Here is a 20,926-nt window from a genome sequence, read left to right as displayed (position 1 = left end):
TGGTTCAGAAGCGAAAGGCCACAAATCATGCGATCCTATTCCATTTCTTTAATAGGATTTTAGCAGTGAATTCGCTGTGGAAGAAACATTTTGCAAGTTAGAGTAGGTCACTATCTTTTTTTCCTCTTTATGTGGGTTTACTGTTCTCTTCATATACATAGTCTGGTAGTGGGCAGAGTTACCTGTAGTTGGTTTTGAAAGGGGGAGCTCACTTAAGGGAAAAAAAGAGAATTCAGATGACTTGGTTGTAAAGCACAGCAGGGAGCGTCTTGATGAACAAGCCTCAGTGCACTTCATTGTGTCCCAGCATAGTTTTTGATGCAGTATGTACTGAAGCAGCTCCTCTGGATTGGGATGTAGGTGTTACAAAACAAGTAATCAAGTTGTGTTCTGTGTCTGTATACCTGTCTGTCTTGGTTATGAAAATGTTCACCAGTGGGTCAGCTGCAGTTCTGCTTTTCTTTATGTGTGCCAAACTGGTTCTTGATATTTTTGGTATGTGCTTTAAGGCTTTTTTTAGCTTCACACAGACTTAAAATGTGGGGCATATTACTTTAGTTATTTTTTTTATTGAATTTCCTTCTTGCTTCATGGGCATGCTTTTGGTTCTCCTCTTTTCCAGACTTTTACTGTTTAAAGATGTGCAGTACGTACTGCATTGAAGAGTCTTTTTGGTATTTGTCTTCACTTATAATCATGTTTAAGGTTCAGTACCTCCAGGGTCTTTGTAACTTTAAAGCATGTTGGTCACAATGGCACTTAGTCTTTAATTTCTCTTTTCACGTAGTGGTATGCATGTATTTATCTTTTGATTGCACAGCTTCAGCAGTGGTGTAATGCAGAGGTTTCAGAAATTACACTGCTAACAGAATTTTTCAATGCTTTTGAGGAATTGAAAGCAGCCGTGAAGAAAGTCCTCTATATGAACAATATCATCTTAAAAGAACACAAGTTGCATAAAGCCAAGACCTCATGAGTTAATGTGTGCTAGTTACGTCTATAGAATCATAGAATAGTTTGGGCTGGAAGGGACTTTAAAGCTCATCAACTTCCAGGACTCCAAGTCCTGGTTTGGGTTCAAAGGGACTTTAAAGCTCATCTACTTCCCACCCCACAGCTATTCAAACCACTAGACCAGGTTACTCCAAGTCCTGTCCAGCCTGGCCTTGGACACTTCCAATGATGAGATATGCACAACTTCCCTGGGCAACTTGTTCCAGTATCTCACCACCCTCATAGTAATAAAGTTTAGCCTTACATCCATACATGTGTACCAGAACTATATTTCCACCTGGAGTTTCTGTTCTGCTCTGCCATAGTATACATATATAAGAGGACTTCTTTGTGCTGGTAAGAAAGTTTCTCCTCCCCCCACAGTTTGATAACAACGTTTTTGGGGGGTGGAAGTGTTAGGGTAAGTAACTTTTTGTGGTCGGAAAGGATTTATCCCTTGCTGTTAGAATAGGTGATCAGAGGTATGGAATTTTGGAGGGTTTGTGTCTGGGTTTTTTCCTCCAGTTCTCAGAGTCGTATCACAAGGGCCTAAATATCCCAGGTTTGTATAAGTAAGATGAGCAGGATTCTATAGCAAGTGTTACAGTTTGCCTCAGGAGTGGCTTGTACTGGGCAGTTTGTTGCTTGGTAGTTCCAAACAAGTTGTTAACACTGGAGTGGATTGAATAGCCTTTGTTGCTGAATGCCTGCCATCATGAGCAACCATATGACCAACAATTAGCCCAGGAGAGTTCATGGAGTGTAACCATGCTCATCTTCTTATTCAAGAAGTCACACTTCTCAACACTCCTCAACAGCCTTCAACAGTTTTCAGATCTTAAATATAAAATACCAGAATACATGAGCCAGTACTACTATTTAAAGAAGTTGTGGCTATTTAAGTTGTATAAATTTGTAATATTAAGTCTAACTAGTGCTATACAAATAATATAATTCAGTTTTCCGTGTCTTTTTGATGCCTATAGAAAAGGTATTGTAAAGAGATTTTGAAAAATTAATTTTGAAAAATTTATAGATCAGCCATAAATTCACAAGAATTAATTAGAAGTATAGAATCCCAATGTTAGATTTATGTAATTTTCAGTACTTGCAGCCATATTCCTACATAGGACAGGATTTTGCTAGATTTTCCAGGCACATACATGCCAAGTTCAGGAAACCTGGATTATGATGATATTTTCAAATCTGGGAAGTTCTGGGCTTTGATGCTACTTCAGGAAATGTGTGTCACTTTCCCTCCTTTAAAGCTGACAGCACACCGACCTGCTAAGAGATTCCTGAACTTCTTGATCTTTTGCTGCCAAAAAAAAGAACAAACCTGTCATGGTCTTATGTGTGTATACTATGGCAGTCTGTGGCATGTTTTCCTCAAGTCTTTCTGTGCTGTGGAGACCATCCAGGTACTGAGCTGCCTGAGGCTCATCATCTCACACTGCCTCCAAGCCTCCAACCTATTAGATCATTCTTCATGTTTGCACTTACTAAAAGCATTTGTTAGGTTAAGTCTTTGCTATGCCAACGTGCTTTACTGGGTTATCAGTCCTGTTTTTAAGGCTGATACCACTGTTACATTAGAGTAGTGCATAAAAAGTAAGTTATGATCACACCCCCATTGAGCCAGGGTGTGGAAAAAATGGGTAAAGATTTCCTTCTACCCTGAAGACATCACAGTAATGAGAGAGTATAAAAGAAATAGATACAGAGCTGCAAAAAAAGGTGGTTTTTTTGCAAGTAGTGTCAAAAATACATATTCTTCATAGCAACTTTTTTCTCCTCCAAGTGTTATTTTAGTGTTTTTGATGGTTAGTAGATGCCTGGAATTAAAGTGAAAAATTAAATTTCTACATTTGAGGCCATATTATTGTTATACACATTTTAATGTCTGTACAACATCAGCATCTGAGACCGCAGGAACTTTAACTGCTTTACTTGTTGGCATTACACTGAAGTTGATTTCAGTGAACCATAAAAAGTTTGGCCCTGAAGGTAAAATTACACTGTATGCATGTTCCTAACATACTGCTTTGGGGATAAACATGCCTTAAATCAGCTCATTGCTAACAGCTAAATTCATTTTCCAAATGCAGTTTCCTCATAGATAGCAGTGTTCAGTAAGACTGACTTTCTTTAAAACCATAAAGTTTTTTGAACATAATTCTATCAATAAACATATTTGAGCAGGGTAGCAAAGAATTCACATAATCCTAATAAAGACTTGGGGGTTTTGTGAAAGGGAGGGAAGAGCGCGTGCCAACATTTTTAATTAGCTTTCATCAGTACCTCTAATTTGTTCAGATGTGTTCCAAACGTTTGCATATTGTGTTTGCTCACACATACATAATGAAAACTTTTGGACTTCATTGAAACTTTAGTTGGTGATTGTGCATTTGGAAAATTAAAATTGAAGTTTGTGATACCCTGGCTGCTACTTGCTCTGTTCGTAGTGTGTTTCTAAGACACCATCATTGGAGAGCCTTGTTACAGCAGCATTTCTGTTGTGGTTTAATATGTTGTGGGTTCAGATGGCTGTAATTGTGGCCTTGAGGGGTACAAACACTAGATGGATTTGTACCCAGGTATTCTTGGATTAATATTTTCAGACTTAGATCTTGTCCTGTCTGGAATTTAAATGTAGCTCCCCATACTTTAAAGGGAAGGCAAGCACCATTTGAGTTCTTAATGAGCACTTTGTGTTTTCCTCTTTAATTTGACTTTTCCCTTTTTTTTTTCTTTGATTTTAACTCCTGTAGCCAGTGAAATCCAGGCAGTTACTTACGAACTGTTTTTACAGCCCCGTATGGACAACAAGATTTAGTTTGCTCCTCTGCTTAATTCCCAAATTAATAATAAAGTTTTGATATCTGCATCTCCATTTTCCTCAGAATATATAAGGGTATAAAAAAATCCCCATATATTAGGCAAGCCTTTGAAGTGTGAACAACTTTGTTATATCTGACATGCAACAAGTCTTCCAGGGTAATTAGTTTTTTGTTGTGTTTTGGTTTTTGTGGTTTTTTTTTGTTTGTTTGGTTTGGTTTTTTTTTTAATAATTCCTTTTGTTTCAGGTCTAAAATTTCAATTTTATTTCTGCATGAAAACAAGAGATTTAAACTCCCCCATAGTGGGTGTCCTGGTTTGAGCAGTAGCAGTCATTTTTCTCCTTCTTGGTAGCTGGTGCAGTGCTGTGTTTTGACTTTCAGACTGGGAACGGTTGCTGATACCAAGTATGTTTTGAGTTACTGCTCAAATGTTTGGTTTGTCCAAGGCCTTTTTCTGAGCCTCATGCTCTGCCAGGGAAGGAGGGAGGCTGGGAGGAAGGAGAGACAGGACACCTGACCCAGGCTAGCCAATGAGGTATTCCATACCATAGCATGTCATACCCAGGAGGTAACCAGGAGAGACCCGGAAGGGCTGGAGCTCTGGGAGGATGGAGGAGGTATTGGTCGGTGCCCGGTGGGCAGGGTGGGGTGAGTTATGGGCCGGTGGATGGTGAGGTGTTGTATTCTCTTCACTTGTTATTTGCTTTATCATTATTATTTGTAGTAGTAGTGGCAGTAATTATTTGTGTTTTACCTTAGTTATTAAACTGTGCTTATCTCAATCCGTGGGGGTTACATTCTTTGGATTTTCCTTCCTAACTCTCCGGGAGTTGGGGGAGGAAGGCAGGGGAGTGAGTGAATGAGCTGTGCGGACTTGGTTTTAAACCACCACAGTGGGGAACCAGTCAGGGTTCTTCTTCTATTTAGAAACCTGTCACCCATCCCTCCCCAGTTCATTGAATAGAAATGGCAAGGCAACTTGTGCTGAGGGTGACCACAGATCTGCTTTCCATGTAGCTCATGAAGCAAACCTGTAGGGGAGAGAGTTTCAGGAGCCCTGCATATGGAAAAAAAAAGTTTTAAAAGTATTTCTTTGCAAAAGAGATGCTTTCTTATACACTCTGAGTATATATTAATTGGTTATAATCCTTAGTTTTTTTGTGAATCCTTAGTATTTTGTGAATAATTATTCACACAGCAGCACATGGATTCGCAGGTACAGTTACAATTTCTATATACTGGCAAGCAGCCTTTTCCAAGGGACAGAGGGGACTTTTTTGTGTAAAGCTCCAAGTTCTATAATTAGTTGTACAGTAAAGGATTTAGATACGTGGCAAAACATATGCAAGGGTATAGAAGTTTAATTAAGTCACCTTTAATTTGTCTGCCTGGATATGTCATTACTGTAGGTGGTTTAAGACTAGTATCTATTATCTATAATATTATAATGTATAATTATAAAACTATAATATCGCATCTATTATATATAAGTATCTATTTAGCTGGCTAATGAAGTTGCTAAGCCACTGTCAATCATTTGTGAAAGACAATGGCAGTCAGGTGAAGTTCCCAATAACTGGAAAAAGGGAAATATAACCCCCGTTTTCAAAATGGGGAAAATGGATCACCCGGGGAACTACAGATCAGTTAGTCTCACCTCTGTGTCTGGCAAAATCTTGGAGCAGATTCTCTTGGAATGCATGCTAAGGCACATGAAAAACAACAAGGTGCTTGGTGACAGCCAGCATGGCTTTACTAGGAGAAAATCCTGCCTGACCAATTTGGTGGCCTTCTATGATGGGGCTACGGAACCGATGGACAGGGGTGGAGTAGCTGATGTCATCTACCTGGAATTATGCAAAGCATTCAGCACTGTCCCACATGACATCCTTGTCTCTAAATTGGAGTCTCATCAATTTGATAGATGGACCACTCGGTGGATAAAGAACTGGCTGGATGGGTGCATGCAAAGAGTTGTGGTCAGCAACTCAATGTCTGGCTGGAGACCAGTAACGAGTGGTGACACTCAGGGATTGGTGTTGGGACCAGTCTTGTTTAGTGTCTTTGTTGGTGACGTGGACAATGGGATTGAGTGCGCCCTCAGCAAGTTTGCCGATGACACCAAGCTGTGTGGTTCAGTTGATCTGCTGGAGGGAAGGAATGCCATTCAGAGGGACCTTGACACACTTGTGAGGTGGGCTGATGCCAACCTCACGAAGTTTAACCATGCCAAGTGCAAGGTCCTACACCTGGGTGGGAGCAATCCCAGGCACAGCTACAGGTTGGGCAGAGAAGAGATTGAGAGCAGCCCTGCGGAGAAGGACTTGGGGGTGTTGGTCCATGAGAAAAGGAACATGAGCCAGCTTCAGTGTGCACTTGCAGCCCAGAAAGCCAACCGTATCCTGGGCTGCATCAACAGGAGCGTGACCAGCAGGTCGAAGGAGGTGATCCTGCCCCTCTGCTCTCTTGAGACCTCACTTGGAGTATTGTGTACAGTTGTGGTGTCCTCCACATAAAGCTAACATGGAACTGTTACAACAAGTCCAGAGGAAGGCCACGAGGATGATGAGGTGACTGCACACCTCCCATATGAAGACAGGATTAAAAAGTTGGGGCTGTTTAGCCTGGAGATGAGAAGGCTGCATGGAGACCTCATAGCAGCCTTCCAGTATCTGAAGGGGGCCTGTAAGGATTCTGGGGAGGGACTCTTCATTAGGACTGTAATGACAGGACAAGGGATAACGGATTGAAACTTAAAGAGAGGAAGTTTAGATTGGATATAAGGAAGAAATTCTTTACTGTGAGGGTGGTGAGGTACTGGAATGGGTTACCCAGGGAGGCTGTGAATGCTCCATCCTTGGCAGTGTTCAAGGCCAGGTTGGACAGAGCCGTGGGTGATATGGTTTAGTGTGAGGTGTCCCTGCCCATGGCAGGGGGGTTGGACCTAGATGATCTTAAGGTCCTTTCCAACCCTAGCTATTCTATGATTCTATGATTCTATTTACTTTTTTTTTTCTTCCAGATCATCACTAAGTATGTTTATGAACTACTGCAAAAGGAATGCCACTTGAAGAAAGTAACTCTCCCAGTAAGTATACACTATATGTTTTCAAAGACATTGTTTGGATCTGTAAAAAACATACCCTGCAGTTGGGCACTTCTGTAAAGGCAAGCTGTGCCAAGGCTCTGTGCAGGACATAATTTCAAGATGCTGCCTTCACGTGCAGCATCCGTGTGTGCATGGAGATGTGTTTTGACCTCACTTCTCAGATGCTTGATTTTTGAGCCTTCCTTGCCTTACCAGATACCAGCACTTCCAGAATGTGGTTTTGATAAAGGATCCATGAGCTTTGCAAAAATGTGAGTGTTTTGATGCATTGCTGGATGTAGACAACAAATGTGTATTTACAGGCAGAGGAGTAAACTCAAATGGAGTTTCAGTAAATTATTCCAAGTCTTTTTTTAAACACACTTTTTCAGTAACTTGTAATGTGTAAATATAAGGTGCTGCTCTGGTGAAAATACCTGGTGAACTCTTGGAAGTGATGAAACATTCCCCAGAGAACAGATATGACAGTGTAAACACATATAGTGCTATTATCATGTTTAAGTACTTTTACGTTCTATGCTGGAGAGTGTGGAGGAGATTAGAGTGATGGCACTGTGCAGGTTTTCCATCACTGTCATCCGTGTGGTAGAGTCTTTGAGAAGCTTTTGCATTACTGTTGTTCTCATCCAGTCCTTCATATTCAGTTGAGGAAAACCCATTTGGCCTAAAGGAGGAAAAGGTTATTTGCTTTAGCATTCTGTAACATTTTGCAGTTCCCATTTCCATTACCTAAGTCCTGTTTAAGGCATGTTTTGATAACTTGCCCAAACTACTCAGGTTTTCCCACCCAGGCTTTGCCAGTGTCTCCTGGTCAGGGCAGAAGGAGCTCTGCCAGGAGCTCCATGGAGCAGTTGGAGGGCAAGCAGGAGCTCCCTCATGGGGTGCACCAGTGCACCAAGACCACTTGAGAAAGTGTTTCCCCACTTTAGATTTTCAAGTACAGACAAAGAAGAGGATTGGGTTCATAGTGGTGGTCTGCCTCATGCAGTGCTGGCCATGATCTCTAACTTCTTCGCACTATTAGTTTTCTTTGAGGAAGTTTTGGTCCAAGGTGTACTTCCATATCCCAGACAGGTAAGGCTTCTTCAAGCCATGTCACCCACAAACTTTGATACTAGGAAGCTGTCTTATAAATACTGAAGTGCCTGAATCTTGAGGCTACAGAGCTGTCTTTGAATGTCCCTTGTAAAAACAAAGATGAATCTATGTCATACAATACTAAGGCTGATCCGTTAGCTTAAAAAAATCCTCGAAGTTGGGTTGGAAGGGACCTTAAAGCTCGTACAGTTCCAACCTCCCTGCCATGGTCAGGGGCAACTTCCAGTAGACCAGGTTGCTCCAAGCCCTGTCCCACCTGGCCTAAGTTACTTGCATTGTTGTTGTTATTGTTATTATTAATGTTATTATGTTTTACTTTGTTTCAATTGTTAAACTGTTCTTCTCTCAAACTGTGGGTTTTACCTTTGTCCAATTCTTCTCCCCATCCCACCAGGCACAGTGGGGGCAATGAGCATGGTGTTTAGTTGCCAGCTGGGGTTAAACCACAGCGTAACTGTGGGAAGCCCTCACCACAGCCAAAAACACGTTATGAAGAGGCCTACAAAAATGAGAAAAATTAAATAATGTATGTAGAAGCTGAAAAATTAAAGCTCTCTAAAGGCTACGTTAAATCACCGCTGACAGCCTGCCACCTAACAACAGCAAAAACCTAGTTTAAACTAGTAAAGGAGACTAATAAAAGTAGTAAAATGGCTTGTAGCAAGAGTAAGTCCTCTGCAGGCGAGAAGAATAGAAAAAAGTATAAATGCTTGCAAGTTACGTGTAAAATCACAGTCAGATCGTCCCAGTCTGAATTTAAGGAACTTGTTACAGTGGTAAAGGCTGCTATTAAAAGGTAGCTGATGAGGCTGATGAATGCTTAGCTCAAACAAGAAAAACAGACATGGTTATTTCCAATATTATTTGTCTGGTTTCAACACTTCATTTTTTAAAACTTCTTTAAGCAGGATAGAGTTCCGAGGAACTATCTCAAATTTGGTTTGTCAGTAGTGGAGCTTAGTACAAATCAATATATCGTACAGCAATCAAATCAAATTTGTAAGAAGTCAAATATGAAGCTGCAGAAGAACTAGCCAGTACATCCTGCTGAAATCAGCTGTTTTCATCGGAAAGATGAAAATAGAATTAATGTGATACGTCTTTGAAAGGCCTCCAGGAGTGATTGATTGTGATTCCTCGGTATCAGGAGGAAATAATATGAGGGGAGAGGTAGGATGGAGTCAGTACAGATTTCTTTTTAAAAAAAAACTACTAGAATTCAGTGAAGGAGTCAGAGATCATGTGAAATTGAAATATCTTGTCAGTAAGAGTATGTGGATTCCCAACAAGCTGTCGGCAAGGTTAGCAAATGCTTTGAAAAAGCATAAGAGGAGGGAGTCCCCTTATGAGTTAATTGGTTAAAAGGGAAAAAAGTTGTTCATATTTCACTGCTGAAATAATTTGTTACTGGTGCAGTGTTACTAAGGCCTGCACTGACAAAGTTGTAAATAAAAGGAAAAGAGGAATTAATATAAGCTAACAAACTTAACGATTTTTTCCTGAAATTATTTAGAATACTTAAATCTGAAGCTTGTTGTGATGAGTTGGGGAATTATTTCATGATGCTGAATGATTGGATGATAAAATGACATGATATTCAATTCTGGTAAATGTGAAATTATGGGGAAAATAACTCACTCTGTAAACACAATGGTGACCTCTAAATGAGCTATTACAACTCAGGAAAGAGCTTGGAGTGATTGTGAATAGTTCTCTGAGGACATCAGTTAGTGCTCAATGGCAGTCAAAAGCCCTCAAAGCAAATAGGATGTTAGGAATTATGAGGTGTTGAGAACAAAACAGAAAAACATTGTCATTTCACTCATTATGTGGGCCCTCATCTTGAACACTGCATGGAGTCTGGATACCATATCAAAAAGGATATGAAGAATTTAAAAAAAAAAATCCACAGAGGAGGGTTACAAAGATGATCACAGGCATGAAATATTTTTCACACAAAGAAAGATTAGACAAAGATTCTTCAGCTTGGAAAATAGATGACTGAGGAAGGAATATGACAAATCTATAAAATCATGAAAGGTGTAGAGAAGATGAATAGGGAATGGTTTTCTGCTATTTTCATAATAGAGAAGCTAAGGGGCATCAAGTTTAAATTATCAGGCAGGAGTTCTCTACTGAAAGAGAGGTAATACTATTTTATATACCTCCCAATTGTATTGTGGAACTCATTGCCACAGAATACTATCAAGGAGAAAGGTATAAATGCATTTAAAAAAAAAAAGGCATTTGACAATACTAAGGTGGGATAAGTGCTTTGAACTATTGTACACACTTGTCCAGTTACAGACTCTGGCTTGAGAGGCTCCATAGTTACTACTGGTTGCCAAAACCAGGGAAAAATCATGCTATAACCACTCTATTCTCATACTGTTTCCTTACATAAGCTGCCAGTTGCCAGAAGCAGGACCTGGGACCTTGATCTCACCTAGGTGTTTTTATGACTGTGACCTTGTTACATGAATATTTTGAAGGTGAAGGTAAAACATTTCTTATGAACTTTGTTACAGGTGATCAGAAAGTTGGTATACCACAGAGCCACAAAACGGTTTGGGTTGGAAGGGACCCTAAAACTCATCCAGTTCCAACCCACTGCCATGGGCAGGGACACCTTCCACTAGACCAGGTTGCTCCAAGCCCCATCCAACTTGTCCTTGAATACTGCCAGGGATGGGGCAGCCACAGCTTCTGTGGGCAACCTGTGCCAGGGCCTCAGCACCCTCACAGGGAAGAACTTCTGCCTAAGAGCTCATCTCAATCTCCCCTCTGTCAGGTTAAAGCCATTCCCCCTTGTCCTGTCCCTGAAGGCCCTTGTCCAGATCCCCTCTCTACCTTTCTTGTAGCCCCAAGTCTCTGCTCAGCATTTTGGCCTATTTGCCTTCCTATTTTATGTCAGCTCATAAGAAATAAGCAATGTAATGATGTTTGAATATATAAAATGTGTTTCAGGGCTGTGTTAAGTGGAATACTTCTTGTTTTTTCCAGACGATTTTCTGTGGAAACACTATGCCTCAAAGGTTTAGGGTGACAGCATTTCATGTTCTGTCATCTTCATTCATTTCATCCTCGTGTGAAGTCCAGCTTGTTGTCTTCTTGTGGTAGCTTCAGTATTGGACAGAATTATTTGCAAAGTTCTTTTCAGCTATGAAAATAAGAATGGTTTGGAAAACAGTAAAGCTTGTCCATTATTTTATTATGACAGCATCTCTGACAAAACATAAATCTGAACATTTTTTTCTTACACAGGGAGGCTGAGGCATATTACATTATTGTTAATGTAACGTACAGTCGTACTCCTAATTTTCAACATATAGTACTGGACTTGTAAATTTAGATGAAGAGACATACATTAGGGGATAAGCCATTCAGTTATTTCTTTCAAATTTCTCATTTTGTGCTCTGTTGAAGGTTATATTATTAATAGAAAGAAGACTGCATTTTTTTCTCCAGATGATGTCTTTATATTTCTCTAGTTTTAATGGCATAATCAGGGATTGATCTTTGCTCTTCTTTAGCTGTTGAGGAAAAATAGAGGGCTTCTGAATTTAATGTATTTTTAACAGTTCTGGGAAGACATGGGAAGGAGGTTTAAGTAATTACTGACATGTTTCATTGACCGTGGCACTGAAAGGTCTCACTTTGCATTATCTTCTGACTTATCAGTGCTTTGCTTTTTCACTTCAATAGGTAAAACTTGGTTCAGTATTTTTCTTGATCAACTCGACAGCTAAGAACTTTTTTTTTCTTTGAAAAACAATGGTCTCTCGTCTCCCCTGTATGTTCCTTTTGGCTATTTTGTCACCTGAGTCTAGTCAATACTGTTTCTTAAAAATTCCCCTGATTGTAGGTTTGTTAGGTTAGCTTTGGTAATTACCAGATGCTAACTAGCTGCTTGTAATATTGGTCAGCAGTTTTCATTTTTACAATTTTGAGTGAAAGATTGTAAATCAGGATATTCAATATTGTGAAGACTCTAACATGAGTGAGTTAGCAAGCTTTATGCAGAACCACATAACAGAAGACTTTCTTGTCTTGTGAAGCAAATGAGCAGTTTTCTCTCTCCACCAGCTTCTCACAATTCTCACAATCTTTTTGAGTCTTTTCAGTTTCAGTTCCATTTATTTGCCATGTTCTTTCCTCCTGTCACAAGTTGCACCTGTTTCACTTCTCAAAGGCTACACACTCATAATTTTTATTGTGTTTTTTAACTGGAATAGGAAAAATATTAGTAATTTTTTTTTTCCTTTAAAAATATAACATTGTCATGGTTTAAGCCCAGGCCATAAGTCAGCCACGCAGCCCTCTTGCTCACTCCTTGCCTTTCTTCCCCTGCCCCCACTCCTGGAAGGACAGGGAGGAGAATGGAAAGGAAGTAACTCACACGGGTTGAGATAAAAACAGCCCAGTAACTGATGTATAACACAAACCCACTACTGCTACCACCAATAATAACAATGATAAAGGAAATAACAAGGGGAGAGAATACAGTACCACCCGTCGATACCCAGCCCAACTGAGCAGTGAACCAGACCTTCCCAGTAACTCTCAGTTGCATCCTGGGCATGATGTACCCAGGATATATGCTCCAGAGATATGGAATACCTCTTTGGCTAATTTGGGTCACTTGTCCTGTCTCTGCTTCCTCCTGGCTTCTCCTCCTCCCTGGTAGAGCATGAGACTCAGAAGGTCCTTGCTCAGACTAGACATTACTGAGCAATGACTAAAACCATCAGTGTTATCAGCACTGTTCCCGGGCTGAAAGTCAAAACCACAGCACTGCACCAGCTACTAAGAAGGAGAAAAATGACTGGTTACTGCTGAACCCAGGACAGTATCCACCCCGTGTTCCATACCATTCACATGATGCTCAGAATCCCATATTTTCAATATACCATTGCTTTTACACACATATATATGTATACATATATATATACACACATATACATATATATATCCACATACGCACACAGAGAGAGAGGTCATTCCTTAGTGCATGGACCAATCCCTATAAAGCCGCGGAGTCCATCTGGTCCATGATGTTGGGTTCCATCTCCTATAACAGTCTTTTGGTGCAGGAGAAGCTTTGTGCAGTGTTGGATCTTTGCCTGCTGCTGCTGATTGATCTTTTGCCACAGAACTCGTCTGGTTCTATCAAAGTTCATTCTCTGTTGGGATGACAGTTGGAGGGAACTCAGGGCCTGTCGCTGGTGACCTGAAGACCCCTTCATGGCCACCAGTATCTCTTTCGCATTTGGTGTATAGCTGGCCTCAGATCCTTTGTATCCCAGTCTCCAAAAGCCGAGAGGCCGACCTCGAGTCTCCCCTGGTGCTTTCTGCCAGAAGCTCCAGGTAGGACCATTCTCACTGGCTGCAGTGTAGAGTACACTTTTCACATCTGACTCAGTCCGGACTGGTACAAGGGCCACTTCATGAACTATGTTTCTTTTAATTTGTTCAAATAGTTGTTGTTGCTCAGGGCCCCATTTGAAATCATTCTTTTTCCGTGTCACATGATAGAGAGGGCTTGCAATTGAACATAATCTGGGATTTTCATTCTCCAGAACCCCACAGCACCCAAGAAAGCTTGTGTTTCTTTCTTATTAGTTGGTGGAGACATTGCTGTTATCTTGTTTATCACATCTGTGAGGATCTGGTGACATCCATCTTGCCATTTTTTTCCCAAAAATTGAATCTCCTGTGCAGGTCCCTTGACCTTATTCCATTTTATGGCAAAACCAGCTTTCAGCAGGATTTGGATTATTTTCCTCCCTTTCTCAAAAGACTTCTTCCTCTGTGTCACCCCACACAATAATGTCATCAATGTATTGCAGGTGTTCTGGAGCTTGCCCCTGTTCCAGTGCAGTCTTGACACAGCACTTCATCAGCTACTAAGAAGGAGAAAAAATGACTGCTACTGCTGAACCCAGGACAAATGTTCAATTTTAAAAACTTACAGTGTACAGATAAAAGATGCCTAGAGCCTAGTCAAGTCTCATATATCTTGGGTTGACAATGGCTGAGAAATTAAAACTGTAATTGTCAATGTGTTAGCATGAATGTCAGTAAGGGCAGATTTCAGGTAAAGTTTGATCTTACCCTATATATTGATAGCTGTGCAAAATCCTAACTACTGGACTGCCGAAATACTCTGTAGACAGCTACTGCTGTTATTAGGTGATAGCTCATTTGAGACAGAACTCACAGAAAAATTCACTGTTCAAAAACCATAAGAAGTCATAAATGTATGTAGAGTGTGTAACTCAGAGAATTCACTGCAACTGCGTACATTTGTAAACCTGAAGGTATAGTTCTGCATTGGAGAAATAGATGTGAAGAAAGAAAATTTAAATTCTAAACAGTACTTCTGAACAGCAGGTTATTAGCAGTGTTTAGGTTGATTCGACATACCTAGCTACAGATTATTGGAAGATTGTTACTGCATGTGAATAAAGATGTTGAACCAAATTGTTACATTAAACTAATTGAAGTTCAACATTTTATTGGATTTGTTGAATTTGTGTTTAAATAAGGAGTCAGAAGTAAATGTTTATGAGTAGGTCAGAAGAGAAATTGGCTGATAAATGCAAATTACTTTATGCAGACTCATTGTGTCTAACACTAAATGGTATTCTATGTTGGTTTGTCAATAAAGTAAGGTCGTGCAGAGAAGTGACTTCTATGTGCATTCTTTATTGAAAGCTTGATCTAATGAATTACTACTGTTTGAAGGTAAATTAGCTTCAAGAAAAGTTTCCAAATGTGATTAATTTGAGGAAGAGAATGAAAAGTTATTTCTTATGATGTTGGTAGATATTTTTAACTCTTTATAAATTAATGTTTTTGCAGATGTCATGGTTTAAACTCAGTCAGCCACACAGTCTCCTTCTCACTCCCCCCTTCTTCGTCTCCCCTGCTCCCAGAGGGATGGGGAGGAGAATTAAAAGAATGTAACTTCCACGGGTTGAGATAGGAACAGTCCAGTAACTAAGGTATAACACAAACACTACTGCTACCACCAATAATAATAATGATAAGGGAAATATCAAGGGAAGAGAATACAACCACTCACCACCCGCCGACCAATACCCATCCCAACCCCAGCAGCGATCTACCCCTTCCCAGTAACTGCCTCCAGTTTATATACTGGGCATGACATGCTGTGGTATGGAACACCTTTTTGGTTAGTTTGGGTCAGTTATCCTGTCTCTGCTTCCTCCTGGCTTCCCCTCCTCCCTGGCAGAGCATGAGGCTCACAAAGTCCTTGGTCACACTAAACATTACTGACCAGCAACTAAAAACATCGGTGTTATCAGTGCTGTTACCAGATTGAAAGTCAAAACCATAGCACTGCACCAGCTACTAAGAAGCAGAGAAAATGACTGCTACTGCTGAACCCAGGACAACAGAATTGTGAACTAGTTGTCTTATACATGATTGCAAAACAAGAAATTAGTTTAGAAATACGAAGGCGTACAGCTAAGTTATATGTTTGACTGAAATACAAATTCGCAATGTTTTTCTTAATTACAGTATCATAGTGTCGTGATTTAAACCCAGTCAGCCATAAATCAGCCACACATTTTCTCTCTCACTCCCACCCTATTTCTGAGTCCGTATTTTCCTCCTCTGCCTTGCTGGGAAATGCTGCGTGGTCTCCTGCATCCTCCGCTTGTCCTGGGTGGCAGAGGCTGGACCCAGCTGAGGCTCCCAAAGGTGGTATCTTGCTCTCTGCATCCTCCTGGGGATCAGGCTTGAGGGGCTCGGCGGGCGGCTGCTGGGGGATGCTCTTGATCACTGCAGGGCTGGGCTCAGGTGCAGGCTCGGTTTCTCTGCTGCCACCTCTTGCTGCTCAGCAACCGCCTCCTTCCCATCCTCCAGCCCTACTCCCACTGCCACTTGGTTCCCGGGGTGGCTCTCCTGGGCCGTTTCGGCCCCCGGCAGTTCCTGGGTCCACTCCCTCTCAGCTCCCCGCAGCCTCATGATGATGGAGGTGAGGACGTGGGCCAGGATGGTGAAGAGGAATGGGATGGCCAGGTACAAGTCCATGGACACGTGCATCCCGCCCTGCTGCCAGAGCCCACCTGTATTACAAGCCATTACCATAAAGTACAAGAAACAGAAAGAAGAACCTTAGCCCAAGGCCCTCACCTGATAAACACTAAGACAGCAAATACTGGCTCTAAGTAAGGTACAACATTCTGAAACTGAGATCAAGAGCGACAACTTTGAGAGCCAATAAATCAGCATTGTGATGAGTGATTATTAACCCAGTCAGATCTGTTGTTATCTCAAGCCTTTGTGCCCCACGTTGGACACCAAAAAGATCAGCCACACAGTTTCTTTCTCACTCTCCCCCTTCTTGCCCTCCCCCTACTCCCTGAGGGATGGAGGGAGAATTGAAAAAGATGGTAACTCCTACAGGTTGAGATAAGAACAGTTTAGTAACTAAGGTATAACACAAACCACTGCTGCTACCACCAACAATAATAATGATAAAGGAAATAACAAGGGAAGAGAATACAATGGTTTACCACCTGCTAATCAGTAGCTCACCCCACCCACCAGTGAACTAGCCCTTCCAGGTAACTCTCGGTTACATCCTGAGCATGACGTGCTGTGCTATGGAATACCTCTTTGGCTAGTTTGGGTCAGGTGTCCTGTCTTTGCTTCCTCCCAGCTTCCCCTCCTCCCTGGTAGAGCACGAGGCTCAGAAAGTTGTGGGTCAGGCTAAACATTTGAGCAGTAACTGAAAGCATCGGTGTTATCGGTGCTGTTCCCAGGCCAAAAGTCAAAAACAGTGCTGCACCAGCTACTAAGAAGGAGAAAAAAATTACTGCTGCTGCTGAACCCAGGACACAGGTATTAAGTTTGTGTGCAAAAGTTAGTTACATCTTGCCAAGTACTGTTGTGAGCTTTAGTGTTGTCTGATATTTTACCTAAGCCAATTTAAGTTTTAAGGTATCAATACTGCCACTTCAGAAGTGGCAGTGTGATCTGACTGTAGCCCCATTATGGTACCTGTACTTACATCCTCTGAACTCCTTTCAAGGAAGCATATTTTTTATTATGTTTTTATTCTCTCACAAAGTGTGAGTTCATTTCCTGGTGTAGAGCTCATAAGCTGGGGCACAGGAGACGTTATCATCATTTTGTGTCAGGGCATAAAGTCCTTAGTGTTACAGCAGATGTTGAAGAGAGACATGACCATTCTTCCAGCTGGGAGCTTGTTTTGCTCAAGTAGCCTTATTGACTTAGTCATAAAAGTCACAGACTGGTTTGGGTTGGAAGGGACCTGAAAGCTCATCCAGTTCCAGCCCACCACCACAGGCAGGGACACCTTCCACTAGACCAGGTTTCTCTAAGCCCCGTCCAACCTGGCCTTAACACTGCCAGGGATGGGGCAGCCACAGCTTCTCTGGACAACCTGTGCCAGGGCCTCAGCACCCTCACAGGGAAGAACTTCTGCCTGAGATCTCATCTCAGTCTCCCCTCTGTCAGGTTAAAGCCATTTCCCCTTGTCCTGTCCCTACAGGCCCTTGTCCAGAGCTTCTCTCCAGCTTCTCCCTGTGGCTGCTCTATCCACTTTCCATAGAGCCTGTACTTGTGCTGAAAAATGTACTTGGTAGTATTTGTATTAAAAAGAAGTATTGAGGTTCATGAAGAATTAATTTTTTCTAAGTAAGGGTAATTAAGAACAGAATCATAAAATCATAGACTCATAGAATAGTTAGGGTTGGAAAGGACATTAAGATCATCAAGTTCTAATCCCCTTGCCATGGGCAGGAACACCTTACAGTAAACCCAAGACTGTCCAAAGTGGCCTTGAACACTGCCAGGGATGGAGCATTCACAGCTTCTTTGGCAACCTACTCCAGTGCCTCTCTACCCTCACAGGGAAGCACGTCCTTATATCCACTCTAAACTTCACCTGTTTTAAGTTTTAACCCATTACCCCTTGTCCTCTCACTACATTCTGTAAGAGTCCCTCCCCAGCATCCTTATAGATCTCCTTCAGGTACTAGAAAGCTGCTATGAGGTCTCCACGCAGCCTTCTCTTCTCCAGGCTGAACAACCCCAACTTTCTCAGCCTGTCTTCATATGGGAGGTGTATCAGAGAAGAAAAGAAGATAATCCAAATAACCATGTCTCCTGTGTCAGTGTCCTGGCCTGACTTTCCATGCTGTTTGTAGAGTGTTAGACAACTCAGGTTTGTTCCTAGCAGCTGTATGGTTACTCCATTAGGGGGAGGAGTACAGTAGGAGGGGGAGATTTGTCTTTTGTATTCTTCCTTTTTTTCTGTATTCATATCGTAGAAAGGGAGGAATGAGTAGATAGAATGTTTTATTCAGCCCTCATGGTGTTTACACCCGCACAGTCCTTTTGCCTTGACCCAGGCTTGCTAAACCAAGTGTTGAACTGTTTTGAATTTCTGTTTTTATTGAACAAAAAGTGCTGCTTTACTCTCTTGAGTTAAGAATAAATGTTGGAATTAGATTGTCGTTTACTGAATATCAGAGATGGTTGTTAGTCTGTTCATGCAGCAAAATAGCTAATCATTGACCCAGTGCAGAACTCTTAATGAAGCCATTATTTAGACCAAAATTGGATTTCTGTATTTTATTAGGCCTTTCCTATTACATTTATAATAAACAAATTTGTGATACTGGTTAGTATGTGGCTTATTGGGTATTTATGTTGACGTGGCCGAGATGGAAGTCTCCAAGAATTTTTTCATGTTATGGAAGAATTTTATTGTTGCTTCAGGCATATCAGAAGTGATAAATTACTTGACAGCCCCTGCTCAGTTGTTCTTTTATAGACTTTCTTTTTTACTGGTACATTTCTGTAAAAACTGATGTTTCAAAGCTTTCGCATACTTCTTACCACTTTTTTTGATTGAAGTCTCAGTTGCACTACTCTTCTAGACTGTGGTACATTTTCGTGTTTTGAAGTTAGATTCCACAGATACTAGCTTTTGCTTTGTTTTAATTTAGTGCTGGGCATGTATTAGTCCTTGTAATATGCATGCAAATAGTTGTCAAATGGTGAAGGTTTTCATATCAGTTATGAAAGTAACTTTACAAGTGTACTTTTAAAAATTTTACTGGTGCATTTTTGTGCATTTTATTGATGCAAGTTTGTATGATCTTTAATTGCAGGTTGATGCAACAGAGAGTGAACCCAAGAGTTTTATCTTTATGAGTGAAGATGCGTTGACAAATCCTGACAAGCTCTTGGTCCTGATTCATGGTAACGGTGTTGTCAGAGCAGGTCAGTGGGCCAGGAGGCTTATAATTAACAAAGACCTGGACAGCGGCACGCAGATGCCGTATATAAAGAGAGCCACTGAGGTAAGTGAAATTACATGTTTGTATGGTTGCGTGTTCATACACATATGTGTGTGTCTTCCAGTATGTGAAGAGCTCTAAATCTGCAGTGTTTTAATCTGTGGATCAGTATTTGATATTTCTCTATATAACCATTTTATTTATGATGGGAATGCTTGTTTGGTTTCTTTCAGGACCTTGTTCTAAAGGAACTAAGTTTCTCTCTTACATTAAAAAAAAATAAATTTAGTTGTGTGTCATGTTTCTGTGGCAGTGCTGCCATGTAGTTTAATATGGCAGCTAACATGACAAGAGCCCTTAGCAGGTGATGAGATGCAATAGAAAGCACTACAGAAATTTGTTATGATTTGAAGTGTTTTCTTTTACATTTCATTAAATTTGTACGTATTCTCACTCAACGTCTGTTGTAATCTCATGATAACATGAGCTTTCATGATAACAGCAGGCTTTTTTGCTAGGCTTGTACTGAATTTATTAGAGGCACAGTCTTTTTCAGTTTTGCACTGAATACTGATTCACCTGTCAATACTTGACAGTAAAAAACATTTACATTTTATGGACACTATTTTGTTACATTTACATCTGTGTGAGTTTTAACACTGGAACTTTGTAGGTGTAATTCATCTCTTGCATCGTGCTACCTAAATGAAACTTAATGCAGTAAACATAAGAAAATCTTATTTAAAACTCACAATTTCTGTTATATTTACCAAGTTAAGCTAATGTTCTGCTCTACATATCAGTGCTGTCACTGATTGTTACACATTTTGCAAAATGAAGTTTAATTCTTTGCAGTTGGCTTTAAAGTATTCAGTATAGAAGATGGTTCTCTTCAAACATGTTTTTTTTTAATAAAGCAAAGAAAGACAAAATATTCAAACATTAAACAATTAAAATATTTTTGTTTGCTATAGTCCACTAACAAAGCACCAGACTACACTTTGTGTGAAAAAGAAACCTAGTCTTATGAAAGTGATGCTTGTCTTCTTCTAATACAAAGTTTTTGTTCATTTTAAATTAATACTGAGAGGCAGAAAAGATAAACTTTAAGTTTATTGAGTGTAATATGGGTGTATGGTAGGTCCAGAGTAGGAGATTAACTCCTAGAGTGCAAATACCAGAGGTTTTCTCAAGAAACCAAAGAGCAGTTGCTACTTAAATCCTTATACCAATGCTTACATGCCTGCATTTTCATTCTTTCCTAGAGATGCTGCTGTCTTGGCTGATATGAGAGGCTGAGTATTTAAAACTGGGATCCCTGACTTAACAGATACACTTTAAAGGAGTGTTTCTAGTAGAGGAGAGTTATAGGTCATATTTCTGCTTTGTTATATATTTTATGCAATGATTGTGCCAGAGTGACAAAGTTCAGACCTCTGTTCCCTAAAATGGTTATTATACTTAAAAACAGATTATATATTTCTGCATCTTGAATACTTGTCTATTTATTAGAATAAAATACCCAAAGGAAAAAAAAACATGGAGTTTGATCACAAAATATCTTTTAATAAATTTAATCA

General features: G+C 40.5%; 1 protein-coding gene across 5 annotated transcripts in view; it reads left to right on the top strand.

Moving 5' to 3' along the window:
• ARB2A (ARB2 cotranscriptional regulator A) overlaps nt 1-20,926 on the top strand; it is a 283,581-nt gene that overhangs the window by 40,983 nt on the left and 221,672 nt on the right. For all 5 annotated transcript variants that reach the window (XM_031046203.2, XM_005145965.4, XM_031046204.2 and 2 more), the window contains 2 exons: nt 6,856-6,921; nt 19,218-19,409. In XM_031046203.2, the coding sequence (XP_030902063.1) occupies nt 6,856-6,921; nt 19,218-19,409 (258 nt within the window). The remainder of the gene's footprint in view (nt 1-6,855; nt 6,922-19,217; nt 19,410-20,926) is intronic.

The sequence above is a fragment of the Melopsittacus undulatus genome, chromosome Z, assembly GCF_012275295.1.
Source record: "Melopsittacus undulatus isolate bMelUnd1 chromosome Z, bMelUnd1.mat.Z, whole genome shotgun sequence".
NCBI classification, from domain to species: Eukaryota; Metazoa; Chordata; class Aves; order Psittaciformes; family Psittaculidae; genus Melopsittacus; species Melopsittacus undulatus.
This window is presented reverse-complemented; position numbering and strand designations above follow the sequence as displayed.